This window comes from Gossypium hirsutum, chromosome A10 (genome assembly GCF_007990345.1).
Source record: "Gossypium hirsutum isolate 1008001.06 chromosome A10, Gossypium_hirsutum_v2.1, whole genome shotgun sequence".
Lineage (NCBI taxonomy): Eukaryota > Viridiplantae > Streptophyta > Magnoliopsida > Malvales > Malvaceae > Gossypium > Gossypium hirsutum.
This window is the reverse complement of record NC_053433.1, coordinates 18,590,092-18,603,364: the sequence shown is the minus strand read 5'-3', so window position 1 is coordinate 18,603,364 and position 13,273 is coordinate 18,590,092. Positions and strand designations below refer to the sequence as shown.

Sequence of the window (13,273 nt, the reverse complement as noted above, 5' to 3'; positions counted from 1 at the left end):
ACACGCTCTTCAATGTCATTAGTCTTTCCTTTGAACTGGTAATCATGGATTTTCAGCCCTAAAACCCCAACCAAGCTTCTTCTTTTAGGAAACTTGATTACAAATAATCATTTGTCAATTTAATGCATAAAAAAATAATTAGTAGAATTGGATAGTTGAATTATTAAAAACACCCACAAGAATAAATGATTGATAGAAAGGGATTCAATTTTCAGAATGGTTAGCTAATTATTAAAGTGAGTGTGGGTCTATTTATAGCAACATACCTTATACTGGCCTATGATATAACAAGATATTAACCTATGCACCGCCATTTTTTCCCAAATATAATTTATTTAAAATATGATTCCCACAAAATAATAAACTAAACTTCCATTTCACTTCCCTCCAAAAACCCACTTGCTTTTGAGAGAGATAGGCACTAAAGTAAGCATTTTTATTTTATTTGTAGAGGCTATATATTAAAGAGTCCCGGGGGCTTATCCTGTATTCATTTGCACCCACATAAACAGCCAAATTAACCAAACCCATATTCAACTGAAACTCCCAAAGCCATTCCTACTTTAGCTTTTCACCCACTAACTCAAAAGAAAACACTCACCTAGCTTCTTTGCTTTTTCTTTTGGATTGTTTTAGATCTACAAAAAGATGATTCAAGAACTCCTTGGAGGTTCTTCTTGCTTAAACTTTGGAGGGGAGAGGAAGATCTCCATCAATGGAAGCATTTTGGAAGGAACCCCCACTTCTTCTCCATCACCATCATCTTCTTCTTCTTCGGCGACGACTTCATCGACCACTAATTCATCGAATCCGGAGAATCATCACCAGAATTTGAGGTGCCCCAGGTGTGATTCCTCCAACACAAAGTTCTGCTATTACAACAACTACAACCTCACTCAGCCTCGTCACTTTTGCAAGACTTGCCGTCGGTATTGGACCAAAGGAGGAGCTCTCAGAAACGTTCCTATTGGTGGTGGGTGTAGGAAAAACAAAAGCACTACTGGTGTTTCAACATCTCTGGGGAAATCAACTTCTTCCAAGATGAAAACAGTAGTTTCTGAAATTGGAAGATCTGGGTTCGATCATGAGCTTCAGTCTACTCCAATTCTTTGGACTTCAGCGGCCCAGACTTCCCATCTTCTATCCAATCTAACCTCAATGAGAGCTACCCTAAACCCTAACCCTAACACATTGTCTAACCCTGTTAGTATTAAGGAAGAAGTGAGTTTGCTTGGATCTCAAGTGATGAATGAACCAGTGGTTGCAGCTGCTGCACTAAATGCTCGAACCCTAGGCTTGGATCTCGTTAACCCTTTCTGGAAAAATAATCAACACCACGCTCAACAACAACAGAATAATAATGGGTTCCTTGTAGGTGAAGTTCAAAACACAGGTATTCAAGAACTGTATCAAAGGCTCAAATCATCATCAAGTTATTACTCTGATACTTCAGCAGTAATTCTAAGCAATGTCGCTTCTTCTTCATCAACATCCATTTTGGAGTCAGCTCCAGTTGCTGGGGGAGAATTGGGTTACTGGAATCCGGCATTTTCATCATCGTGGTCTGATCTTCCAACAACTAATGGTGCATATCCTTAAAATAACCCTTTACCTTTCGTTTAATCTCACCTTTTTTTTTTATATAAGCTAAAAGTGTTGTCCATCGGTTCTTCTTTCGTAGTGCATCAGGTTGTTTCTTTTCTTTCTTTTTCTTTCTCTTTTAGGTGTGTTTAATTATTTAACTCATGAGCGTGTTCCAAGGATGTAGAACAAGTTTCTAAAAGAGATGAAAAATGTTATATGTTTTGTTACAGTTTTCGATTTTTCGTTGGATGTATCCATCACTGTAATGTTTAAAAAGGTGACATTTGACAAAGAAAACCATTATCGTATGTAAAGTGCTGAAGTTCAACAAAAGAGATAAGACAATGAAACTTGTTGAGTTTGCTTTTCTTAACCATACAAATTATTCAGAAGAGAATAACCAGACACATGGCTTTAACTTTAGTGTGGTGATTAAATATTAATTAACTCAAAAGCTTTTTTAGGGTTTCAGTTTATGAATTTTCATAAACTAAAAAGGTGTGTGTCATCAACTGGTGGGTTGCATATGAAAGATTGAAGATTCTCTAGTTACGAAATAAGGTTTGAAGCAGGCTTTAGTGCAAGTGTTGCCATAAACAGCTATTTGATTCGGCGCAGTTGAAAGGAGGATTCCTTGCAGCTGCATCCTTATCAGTTGGTGTGTCGGCCTGCTCTTGCCCTTGCCTGCTTCTCCCTGGATTTGCCTTCACTTTTATTCCTTTCTTGTTTTCTCTTTTCAACTTTTTAACATTTCCATTCAATTGTTTTTGAGAGCTGAAATTAGATACTTTTTCGCTTGTAAAGGGTGTCTAATCATGGCATTAAATTGGATGTTTATCATTTTTTGTAATATCTAAATAGAAATTAGCATAATTGCTTAAAAAACTTTATTAGATTCAATTTACTCAACAAAAAGGATATTTTATTAAGAAAAAACCACTTAACAGTGAATTGCACGATAACACCTCATAAACCGCGAGGACATACAACATTGCAAACTAACGATGAGACCACAACTACCGCCTAAGAGGCCTAAAACTTCCGACAATAGAACATATCAGAAAGGCTAAACTCTGTATTTAGTTGTTGTATTTTGTGAAATATGTTAATTTGATTATTTTTAGTATTTATATTTTTAAAATTTTAAAATTTCATTCCTTATAATTGTTAAATTAATTTAGTTAAATTTTGCTATTTTCAAAATCTAATCAGGTAAATATCTTATCATATGTGTAATATCACGTCGGTTTGTTATTTTCACATATTATTCACTAAAAGTTTAGTTAATGGATTAACGACGTCTTTTGTGTTGAGTTTAAAATTTCAAAATTCGAAAAGTATAGAGACTTAAAATAATCCAAATAGAAAAATATGGACTAAATTTATAATTCCACACATAGTACAAGATTAATAATTAAATTTAATCCAATGAATTTAGCTACTACTATTTGCATCAGGACTAAGATTTCAAAATTCAAAAAATACAATGACTAGAATTGACTAATTCGAAAAGTATAGAGACTAAGATTGATCAAATTAAAATACAGAAACCAAGTCCATAACTTTTATAAAATATAAGGACTAATAGTATAATTTAACCTATCACAAAAGCATAATAACACCAAACATACATTATAAGAAATTGAATTGACAATCAGCCTCAATCACCTTCTAAGCTCAAAGAAATAAACTCAGCAAGAATAATCATCAATGCATATGATCTCCTCAAAAAGGAAAGAAAAGAAACTATCCTCCATTTTCTCTACCATCTCCAACTCTTGTATCTACTGCTTGTGCGCTTTATATACTCAAAACCATCTTCCACAGTTTCGAGACTTCAACAACTCGTAAACTTTCATCTCATCATTTTTCTCATAAACCCAACCGCAAACTTGCCTCATTACAGTACATCCCAAATCAAGGGTCAATTTAACTAAATAAAAATTACTTTTTTGGATTCCGTACCACTTTCCTCAACATCTTGCTTACGAAAGAAACATTCAAGCCTCTAATCATCTCAGAAAATTTTGGACAATATGTACGTATCTAAAATGCATAAAGTAATAGATCAAGAGTCACTTTAAGATGCATGAATAGAAATTAGTAGTGACTTGGAACAAGGGTTGTAAGTGATGAAGTGATTGTAAGAAAATTGTAAAAGAAGAGAAGTGATGTGAGTTACCCAAAAAAAAAAAACAAAGAAGAAGAATTCATTTCATCTTGAGTGTTTTTTCCTTCACCATCTTTAGATTCTCTCCAATAAAGTGGTAATCAGAGTTAAAGATTCTTACAAAGAGTATGTAAAATAAAATTGGTCATGGCTTCTTCAAGCCTAATCTACAACAATGTTTAAGATCTTATCTTTGAAGGTGAAAACTACGATTTTAGGCATTCAAAATAGATACATTATTCACTTGAATGCCTTGGAGTTAGTCAAGGAATATTATGAAGATCTAGAAAACGCTACAGTGCAAGAGGGTGTCCCACCCACCCTAGTCAATTCCAAAGAGATTGTGTATGTTTCCATTAAAATATTATTATTTTACTTTTACTTGTTCAATTAAAATTCTTGTGATTTTTTTTATAAATAAAGCCCAGTAACTAAGTAAAAACAGACACCATGCTAAGTATTGCCAGTCTATCATAATTCTGTGAGATTTATTCTTTTAAATAAATTCTAATTTTAAGATTGATATTCCCGTTGAGCATCAATAGAAAATTTCATAGCGCTCTTCAGTTTGTAAATTAGAACCCACATTTTAAGCAAGTTGAGGTTTGAGAATAGTGGAGAAAATCGTATTAGTCGAAAGTCAAGAAACACCTTATACTGCCTATTTCAAAACACAAGTACAAATTTGATAAAGAGTTTATTGTTATAAATAACACAATTGGTTGGGTTTTAGAAAAAAAAAATTCCAATGTGCAAAAAAAATTGTTGTCTAAACTGAATTTTTCCAGCACGTAAGTGGTGACCCAACTAGTAGTGAAAGTGGACACTTCAAAAGACATTGTGATAAGCAACAAAAAAAAACACACAAAAATTGTTTACACAACTCGATACAACAAGTGAGATTAATTCACTATCTTTGAACTCTATACAACAAGTGACCTTAGTTCTATCGCACTTCGGTATAATAACCTCACTTTTGTATTCAAAGACTAAACTTCTTACTTCTAAATTCTCCCATTAGAAGTTAAGTTGAAAAATCAAACAACAAAAGGTTATATTCTCTCAATTGCACTCCTACAAAAATATTTTTCTATGAACTGATAAATACTCTCAATAACTTGGTACCTAAACTTATATAAGTCTCTTGAATATATAGAAGTTTGAGACTTGCTAACATACTAGTGGCCGGTTACAATCCCTATTAAACAATAGCTAAAATAGCTAAATATAATATTCTAATAAAGAGCAATATAAAGTGGTCTGTTGAGATATATGTTTTTAGTGCTCTTAATCTAATATTCACAAATCAAGGGATTTGTTATGTAAGATTCGTTTCAATCCAATCTTCAAAAAATTGTTACTCCACAATATAGATCATCAAATATGAACACATCCATAAAATCAATTAAGTTAATTTCTAACTGATTTGGTTAGCACTTTGACAGCTACCTAAAAAAACTTTTTCCCGATAATGAAACATCTATGGAAACAAAACTTTCATATTTAGAGCACAAATCTATCTTCACAAACAACTTTAAATATGCTCAAATCCCATCAAATTAATTATATTTAATGTAAAGATAATAAAAAAAACCATAAAATTAGCTGATATTTTCTTAGATTGCATATGTAAATATATATAAATACAAAATATAATAGAATCACCACCTGTGCAACTTAGGTACTTCTTTCGATCATGTCTCTAGGATGTTTGGTATTGGCTTACTGTTCAGGATCATGATAGAGCTCTGATGGATGGTTGGATTTGATCTATGCAACATCTATCGAGGCAGCAAAAGCTTTTGCTATCCGTGTGGCGTGCTTGAAAGCAAAAGACAGAGGTTGGTCCCATGTCATTTTTAGTCTGACTGCATAAATGGCCTTCTTCATGTGAATGTTGGAATAGTTTGCTATTAAACAAGAAATTCTTTATTGTTGTCTTTGTTTTGATCATGTTTCCTTTTCCTAAGTGGTTCAAGAAGGCAACAAAGTTGCGAATTAAGGGTCTGTCTGTTTTGTTACTTCTATTTTCCGGAAAATGTTTTCTTAATTTTTCGGTGTTTGATTCTGTAAAACATAGGGAAAAAAAACTTGTTAGTCAAAGGAAAAACCTTCGCTTTTTTCCTGAAATTTCCGTAAGTCATTTTACGCTTCAGGAAAAAACCTCTCTTCAAACATTTTACACTTGTAACAATTTCTCACCTCCTCCTTTATTGTGTTCCTCTTACCTTAGGAAAACACTTCTCCCTGTCTCACTCATCGGTGCTCTCACCAACCATACCAAAGGTAAGGTTTCATATTTTCTTTTACAATCATTCATTTTCATCTCTGCTTCTTAAAGTTCTGGTAGATTTTTTTTCTGTAAAAAATGGGTTCTTAGTATTATTAGATTTTATTAACCGTATAAATATTAACTATGACATGAACCAATTAATACTTGAATTTATGATTATTAGATATAGTTTGTCGTTTACAAAGTTTTCTTGAAACATTTTTTGGGTCTGAAAGTGCAAATCGAGGGTCGATGGAGAAAGTGGGAAATGGAATGGGTATTGATTGGATTCAATTTGGAAAGGTAAGCCCGGGTTTGTAGAATGAAATAGGATGGGTTACCTCACTTTCTTCTTTTTTAACTTCTTATGTTAAAGATAAAATATTTCATTTGTTTTAGCAAGCTTTTGGCACTTCAAAATTGAATTTTATGGCTGTTCTGTTTTCATGTGGTTTATTGTTTATCTTTGTAACTTGTTATTTGTTGTCATTAGGGATCGCTTTTCCCTTCTACTCATTTTATTTGATCGATGGCGTTGTGTTCTTCAACAATCTGTGTGAAGCTCATTCTATGGAGGATGTTTTTGAAAAAGTGCAAAGGAGAGCTCTTGGCTAAGCTTCTTCTATTGAACAATTATATGTTATTTTCGATTTATATATGTTCTTTCTCTTTTTAATGAAAGTGTTATATCTGATAGATGTGCTTGTGGGATACTCTTTTGCATATTATTTTCATTCAAGATGATAACTTCTTAAGCTTTAGTAAGACAAATATCTTGAATTCTAGCTAATATTCTCGTTCATCATAGAAATTGCTAGTAGAACTTCTTTTTAGGTGTTTAAGCATGATAAGAACAAATGCAAAAATAGTTGGATAAGTAAGTACATATTTCCTATGCAAGTATGAATTCCTTCAGATAGCTTAAGCTTTTTTATTTGTGAAGGACAATTTTCCTTGTGGACACTTCATTAAGTAATGTTCATTTGATTGATTCATTCTTGTAACAAGATTTGAACACTTTACAAGTACACTTACATTTCTATTCTATTTATCCTTGGTAGACTTTTTGCTGATATTTTTGACTGATGTAATTAACTTAGGGGGAAAATGGTTTTGCAAAATCTGTAGTTGATAACTTCTTAGTCCTAATTACCAAGTCATTGATCAATGGAGGGTAGCATGGAACTTTAGAATCCAAATTGATGTTATGGCTTTTATGTACTTTTTTTGCATGGAGTCAAGTAAAGGACATTGATGCATTGGCAACCTAATAATCATTTTTCCCTTTTGGTCTCTACGCATGATAACATGCTTGGTTTAGTTTTTGGTTTATCATTGGACAAGGAATAAAATGACAACTCTCTTGTTTGTTGATGTCATTGTTAGTTTTGATTTGAGTTTGCTGCTAGGTTGAGTATAATTTATTCTAGTGTGGTTGGTGTTCTATGAGAAACAAATATAACACTAGGAATTATTGTTGTTAGGTTAATTCACATCAATAGTTTTAGAACTGTTGATGAGTTTAATCCTACTTTGCTTCGTTTTTTGTTTTTTTTTTTTTTTTCAACTTTTGCAAATGAAATTTGCTCTAATTGTAGGCAATGGTGATCATATAAATACACGTGGGCTGTGCCAGACCGCAGAGAGAAGATGGGAAAAAATGCTGGTCAAGGGGAGATTTGATGTTGCTTCTGAAATGGCATCACTTTGTTATGGGGAAATTGTCGGTTGAGGGGGAGATATGATATGTAGATCATAAAAATGTTAAACATTACCTTCATATGTACTGGTTGAAATCTGTATTATCTATATTTATGATATTTGTTTTAGTACATCTCTAATGGACTGTAATGCATTGATACCAGATGCAACTGTCTTACCAGTTTTTCGGATTTTTGGATTTGCTTTATTAAAGTAAATTAAGGGAGTGTTTAAAAAGCCATTGGTAATTGGTAATTTGGGTGTAATTACACAATAATGACATGATCGGATAACCATTGTAATTAGTGGGCTTCACTGAAACGGGTGTAATTTAAGCATCCAATTATATTTTTCAATTTTTAAGAGAGGTGAAGTAATTATATAGCTAATTGCACTCAAAGTTGATTTAAAAAAATATATATTTTATTTTTATAAAAGTTAGAAATATTATATTATAAACATGAATATTTTATTATAAAAATTAATTTACAAAAGTGTTATAATATATTTATTTATAAAAATTTATATAAAAAACTATGAATGTAACTTATTTATGTGTTAATGCTATATATTATAAAAATAATATAGTTATTCATAAAAATGTTATATTTTTTATCATAATTTATTTATAAAAAAATAACTTATTAAAGTTATGATAAAAATTATATTATTTATAAGAAGTGTTTTATAAAACCTTTTTTTTATAAAGGTTATATATTATATATTATAAATTTTATGTTATTTTTATTTAGTTTGTGTATTATAAAAAGGGATATAAACTAATATAAAATCTTTCTCCAAATTAAATTTATATAAGTTTCTATAATTAAAGCTATACACTATTTGTATTGTGAATCCAAATATTATAAGGTTGATACTAATTATGTAAATACAAACGGTTTTCTTGCAACATATCGTGAGGTATGATATTGTTTAAGAGAATGGTGCCAAGCACAAGTACCATGAATAGCTTGCGAACTTTATAATTTGAGGTATTCAAGACTTCAAACTATGGTTGAGAAGACATTTTTAATTCTAAAAAATTTATATTAACATCACCACTTTTTGTAGCATAAAAAAAAACACGATAAGTGTTGCATATTTCATAACTTGAATCATAGGTAGAATTGAGATGATTCATACTGAAAGAAGATATTGATAATTTAAATGATATATATTTAAATTCAGATGACGAACTTTGTTCAGAACCAACATATAATAATAAAGAGCAAATGTTAAATGTTACAGAGAAAGTAACTAAACAAATATGCCCTAAAACAATTAGATAAAACTACATATGGTGTGTATTTTTTTATTTTTTATTTATTAGTAATTGTATTATTAACAACTTTTTTAGACTAACAGAATACATATGTTGATTTTATTTTAATTTTTGTTACTTGTTTAGAAATTATATTTATCATTCTAATAATTTTTTATGTTAATTAATATTTTTTTAAAAATATAAATTATATAATTGTGTAATTACAATTTGTACTATCAAACATGATATATGATATAGGTTACGAACATTTAGAGAATTACTTTTTTTTTTTTGTAATTACAAGAGGTTGTAATTACATTGTTCCGTTTAAACAGATCTTAAGTTAATTCCTTTGAAAAAAAAGAGTTAGATATATATTTTTTAAATCATGGTTGAGTATAAAATAAAATTAGAATTGAAATATTAACAGCATTTTTTAAAACTAAAATATTGGGATTGTTTTATTTTTTAGTTAATTAAAAAGAGTATGGAAGTATTAAGAAAAGGTAGATTGGGTAGCGGTAATGACTAGCCGGTGACTACACCACAGGAGCTTCCAACTCTCCTCTCGTAATTTCTGCGTAGCATTCTTTAATTTGACCTGTTCAAAGCTGATGCATCCAAAGAAAAGGTGAAATTTTGCTACTTTGAGATCCATATTTTAACTATAGATATATTCTTGATACCATGATTTGATATTTCTTTCAAGCCCTTGCAGCTAATACAGAAAACAAACGGAATAGATATATAATCTGATGTTTTCTAACATACACAAATGCAAAAGTAAAAAACAACATTTCAATCCACTATTTTTTCTCGTCTAGTTTCTCGGCAACCAAACGCTCGTGAACTGGAACCGATACGTCCATGGATTTAACCCATACTAAGGGTGAAACCCAACAGCTTTGCCGCAAAGTAAGACATTAGAGGGAATACCGTATTCGTTGGTGAGACTTCGAACAGGATCAAAGACTCTCAAGTAAAATTGTTGCCCAAGATATTGTCTTCCCCATGCTGCAGACCTCAGGTTCCACATACCTTGGTTGTCCATGGAGATCAATACGGCTGTCCAAGAATTTGGATAAACCTGGCAGGGAAAAGAAAACACCAGTAGCACAAAAAAATTTACAATATATATGGAAACCCCTAAAATACCGGCTATAGTATTCGGATTTCAGAGTGACTATTGTATACGAGTATATCGAGCATGGTTAACTCATTTTGTTCAAGTTTTTCAATATATATGGAAGAACATATCCTCATAGTTATAATTAGTATATGAGGTATAAGCTCCCAAACAATTATCTTATCCGGACTTGATCCTGAACAAAGACATGATGTGGCTTACCTGGGTAGTGTGTCTCGTAAGAGCATCGACTAGATTGTAAGTTTTTCGTTTATGTGGATTCCACCGTCCGGAGCCGAAACTGTATATAATGTAACAGAAACGATAAGAACAGATTTCTTTTTTTTTTAAAAAAAAAAAAAAACAGGGCATTGTGACTCACCCAACAACCCAAAAATCATAACCATCAAGATGCCAGGATTGCAGGGTGTTTTCGTTGTCCTGAAAGACGACTTCAAGAAAATCATGGAGAGAAGCTGGCATAACGGAGGTAGCTACAGTTGCGGCACCACCTGAAGGAAGGCCTTGGATGGAATCCATGGTGAAAACACCAGGAATGTTAAAATAATCTGCAAGTTTCGGAGGGGTATCCGAATTCACATAGGAGACACCATTCACGGTGTAACGCAGCTTTCCATTTATAAAAGATGCCGAGTTGGCCAAAACAATGGTCTTGGTTGTTGTTATCTTCCCATAATGGAATGAACCCTGGGGATTAGGCCTGGCTGCATTAGATGTCAAATTCCACCTTCAAGAAAACGAAGGAAAACGACTTAAATACGTTATATTTATGCTAAATTGAACACATGAACCAAGTATTCATCAATCACAAGTACCTATATGTCCTTGCCTGCTGCATTGACCAATGAAATTGGAATGCAGGAGCTGCAGGCAGGGGTCCAGAAACCGGGGTTTGTGAGTTTGCGTAGTGCAACATTGCAGTTGCAGTGAGAACGGTCCTCGAAAATCTTGTTGATGCAGCAATGTAGTAATCCTTTGGTGGCTGATTCAACGTTACTAAGACAGCTAAAGATTGGCCGACATGAACATCAAGAGAATCATATAAGTTCTGAACCACATGAGATCCTTCAACCTCAACTAACTTCATTGTATGACCCTGAATCCTGAAGTTGAATGAGGTGGATAATCCGACATTTGAGATCCTAAACATGTATGTTTTGCCTGAAACACCACAAATAAAACTTAATTAAGTAATCACATGATGTCCTTTTGGAACAATGAATGAAAAAACTTCAATTTTAGAATTATGCTGAATGAATGAATAAAAATGCTATGAATTAAAGTTGAGGATGACCTTGTTCACCACTAAAGGTACTTTGAGTCTGTCCATTTATAAGGACTCCATCAGGAAAGGGCAGAGGCTTTCCTGAGTCCAAAGATTGCTGCAATGTCTGCAAAATAGGAAATAAATATATTTGAGACAATTAACCAAACCAAACCAAACCATGCTTCTCCACTTTAACCACCCGGTTCAATCCCCGATCTCTCGTCTTCCTGAATTATCACCCCTAGGTACTTAAAAGCACTCTGCTAATTGTAACACTTAACCATCAAGTGTGATAAAATCTCAATCGTCAGTCTTTCTTTTACCAACCATACTCTTCATATACGAAGTATTTCTAAGACTTGGCATTGCAAGAATGACTATGATCAGTTAATAACTTGCATACCTCTGCAAATGTTATCTTAGTGTTTCTAATCGAAAAACAACATCAGGAGCGGAAAGACGAAGATACTAAAAAATTGAAACGAAAATCTTAACCTTTGGGAGAAAAAACCAAGCAGGTGAACACAAACCTTATGGCTGGTTTTGTACCAGTCACCAATAAGTAAAGTGAAGTCTCCATCAGGGTATCCGTAAGGGATTGGGATCACACTTCTATGGTATATATTGAGTGCTCCAAATCCTCCAGCAGCTTTATGCAATAGAGTTGAAGGGAAATATGTATAAGACCCAATTTGATCCTTGGCCTGGAACTTGTAGGTATAGTTTGAGTTTGGAGGGATAGGGCAATTGGTTCCCAACACTCCATCCTGCCATGAGTTCTTCCGTTGCTTAATGCCATTCCTGTTATGGTTAAAAACAGGCCCCTCATTAATCATTATCATTTTGACAGTGCTATGAATTTTGGTAGCAGAATCAAAGTCCAAGGAAGTCAAATTTCTTTCATATGTTTAGCAAGATCGAAATAAAGTGAAAGTGTCCATGTTTGAGACTCAAGGCATATGCAAGTATATATATAGAGAGAGAGAGAGAGACTCACCATGTCAACAAGAAAGGCTGGTCAAGCTTATTAATGAGATTCAAGACAATGTTGTTATTAGTCACCACTTCAAGTTTTGGTCCTGGAAACTGATCATTGATGAGAATAACCTTTCCAAAAACAAAAATCAAAACTTGTTCAGCAACCCCGGATGAAATCCACATCAAACAAAGCACATTATTTTCAACATTTCCAATAAAATAAAAATCATATTATTCCAACCTGCTGGGGAACTCCAAGAATAGAACGAGTGCCATAAGTAACTGCCCAAGTGTAATAAAAATATGGGTCTTCAGCATCCACTTGGGACACACCCAAAAGAGCCAAAACTCCAATAACCCATTGTAGCATTACTGCTTTTCCCATATCTTTGTTCACCCTGAAAATGCAATTGAACCAAGAATGGTTCATTAGTAAACTAGGAAACATACATGGCAGAATTGGGTTATCACCATTTCACCACCTTGAAAGATGAACTTACCTGATTTCAGAATCCATGGAAAGTTAACTATTCTTCTGAGGTAACATTGACAATATAAAAGAAAGAAATACAGACTTCTTATAAGAAAAAAAAAGCTGCAACAGGTACTGGTCCACTGCCTTTCTTTTATTGTTTTTCTTCAACGTAAATTTCTCCTACCTGTAACCTTTTTTTGAATTATAAAATCGAATTTTTTTTCATAACGGGAGTATGGATTTGTATTTAATAGATTTTTTTTCTTTAAACCAGTCAATGTAATTTCAAATAAAAACAAAAATATCAAAAAAGAAATGACGAGTACATGTTTTTCGTTTTTCTCTTAAGTGACTAGAAAGGTTGGTTTTAATTGAGGTGATCAATATAATTTGACGTCATAATTCAATTAGTTTG

General features: G+C 32.6%; 3 protein-coding genes across 5 annotated transcripts; 2 read left to right on the top strand and 1 right to left on the bottom strand.

Annotated features, from left to right (window-relative positions):
- The first annotated feature begins 478 nt into the window (after positions 1 to 478).
- On the top strand, positions 479 to 1,813 carry LOC107914306 (dof zinc finger protein DOF5.1). The gene has a single exon (XM_016843179.2). It carries the CDS (start codon positions 649 to 651, stop codon positions 1,597 to 1,599), a length of 951 nt encoding a protein of 316 aa, XP_016698668.2. The 5' UTR covers positions 479 to 648; the 3' UTR covers positions 1,600 to 1,813.
- Positions 1,814 to 5,389: 3,576 nt separating this feature from the next.
- Positions 5,390 to 7,855, top strand: LOC121208298 (uncharacterized). 3 transcript variants are annotated; one of them, XM_041078852.1, is made up of 3 exons: positions 5,390 to 5,595; positions 5,988 to 6,040; positions 6,520 to 7,855. In XM_041078852.1, exons 1-3 carry the CDS (start codon positions 5,510 to 5,512, stop codon positions 6,639 to 6,641), a joined length of 261 nt encoding a protein of 86 aa, XP_040934786.1. In that variant the 5' UTR covers positions 5,390 to 5,509; the 3' UTR covers positions 6,642 to 7,855. The 3 variants fall into 3 exon arrangements, 2 of the variants coding, with proteins under 2 accessions (XP_040934786.1, XP_040934785.1); XM_041078851.1 differs by lacking the exon at positions 5,390 to 5,595 and having other exon boundaries at positions 5,605 to 6,040; positions 6,520 to 6,617; positions 7,625 to 7,855; XR_005903247.1 differs by lacking the exon at positions 5,390 to 5,595 and adding an exon at positions 5,611 to 5,889.
- Positions 7,856 to 9,648: 1,793 nt separating this feature from the next.
- On the bottom strand, positions 9,649 to 13,038 carry LOC107914307 (L-ascorbate oxidase homolog). The gene is made up of 9 exons (XM_041078850.1): positions 12,884 to 13,038; positions 12,625 to 12,781; positions 12,403 to 12,512; positions 11,936 to 12,206; positions 11,433 to 11,529; positions 10,954 to 11,299; positions 10,500 to 10,865; positions 10,340 to 10,418; positions 9,649 to 10,078 (listed from the first exon to the last, which is right to left on the bottom strand). Exons 1-9 carry the CDS (start codon positions 12,898 to 12,900, stop codon positions 9,875 to 9,877), a joined length of 1,647 nt encoding a protein of 548 aa, XP_040934784.1. The 5' UTR covers positions 12,901 to 13,038; the 3' UTR covers positions 9,649 to 9,874.
- Between the last annotated feature and the right edge of the window lie 235 nt (positions 13,039 to 13,273).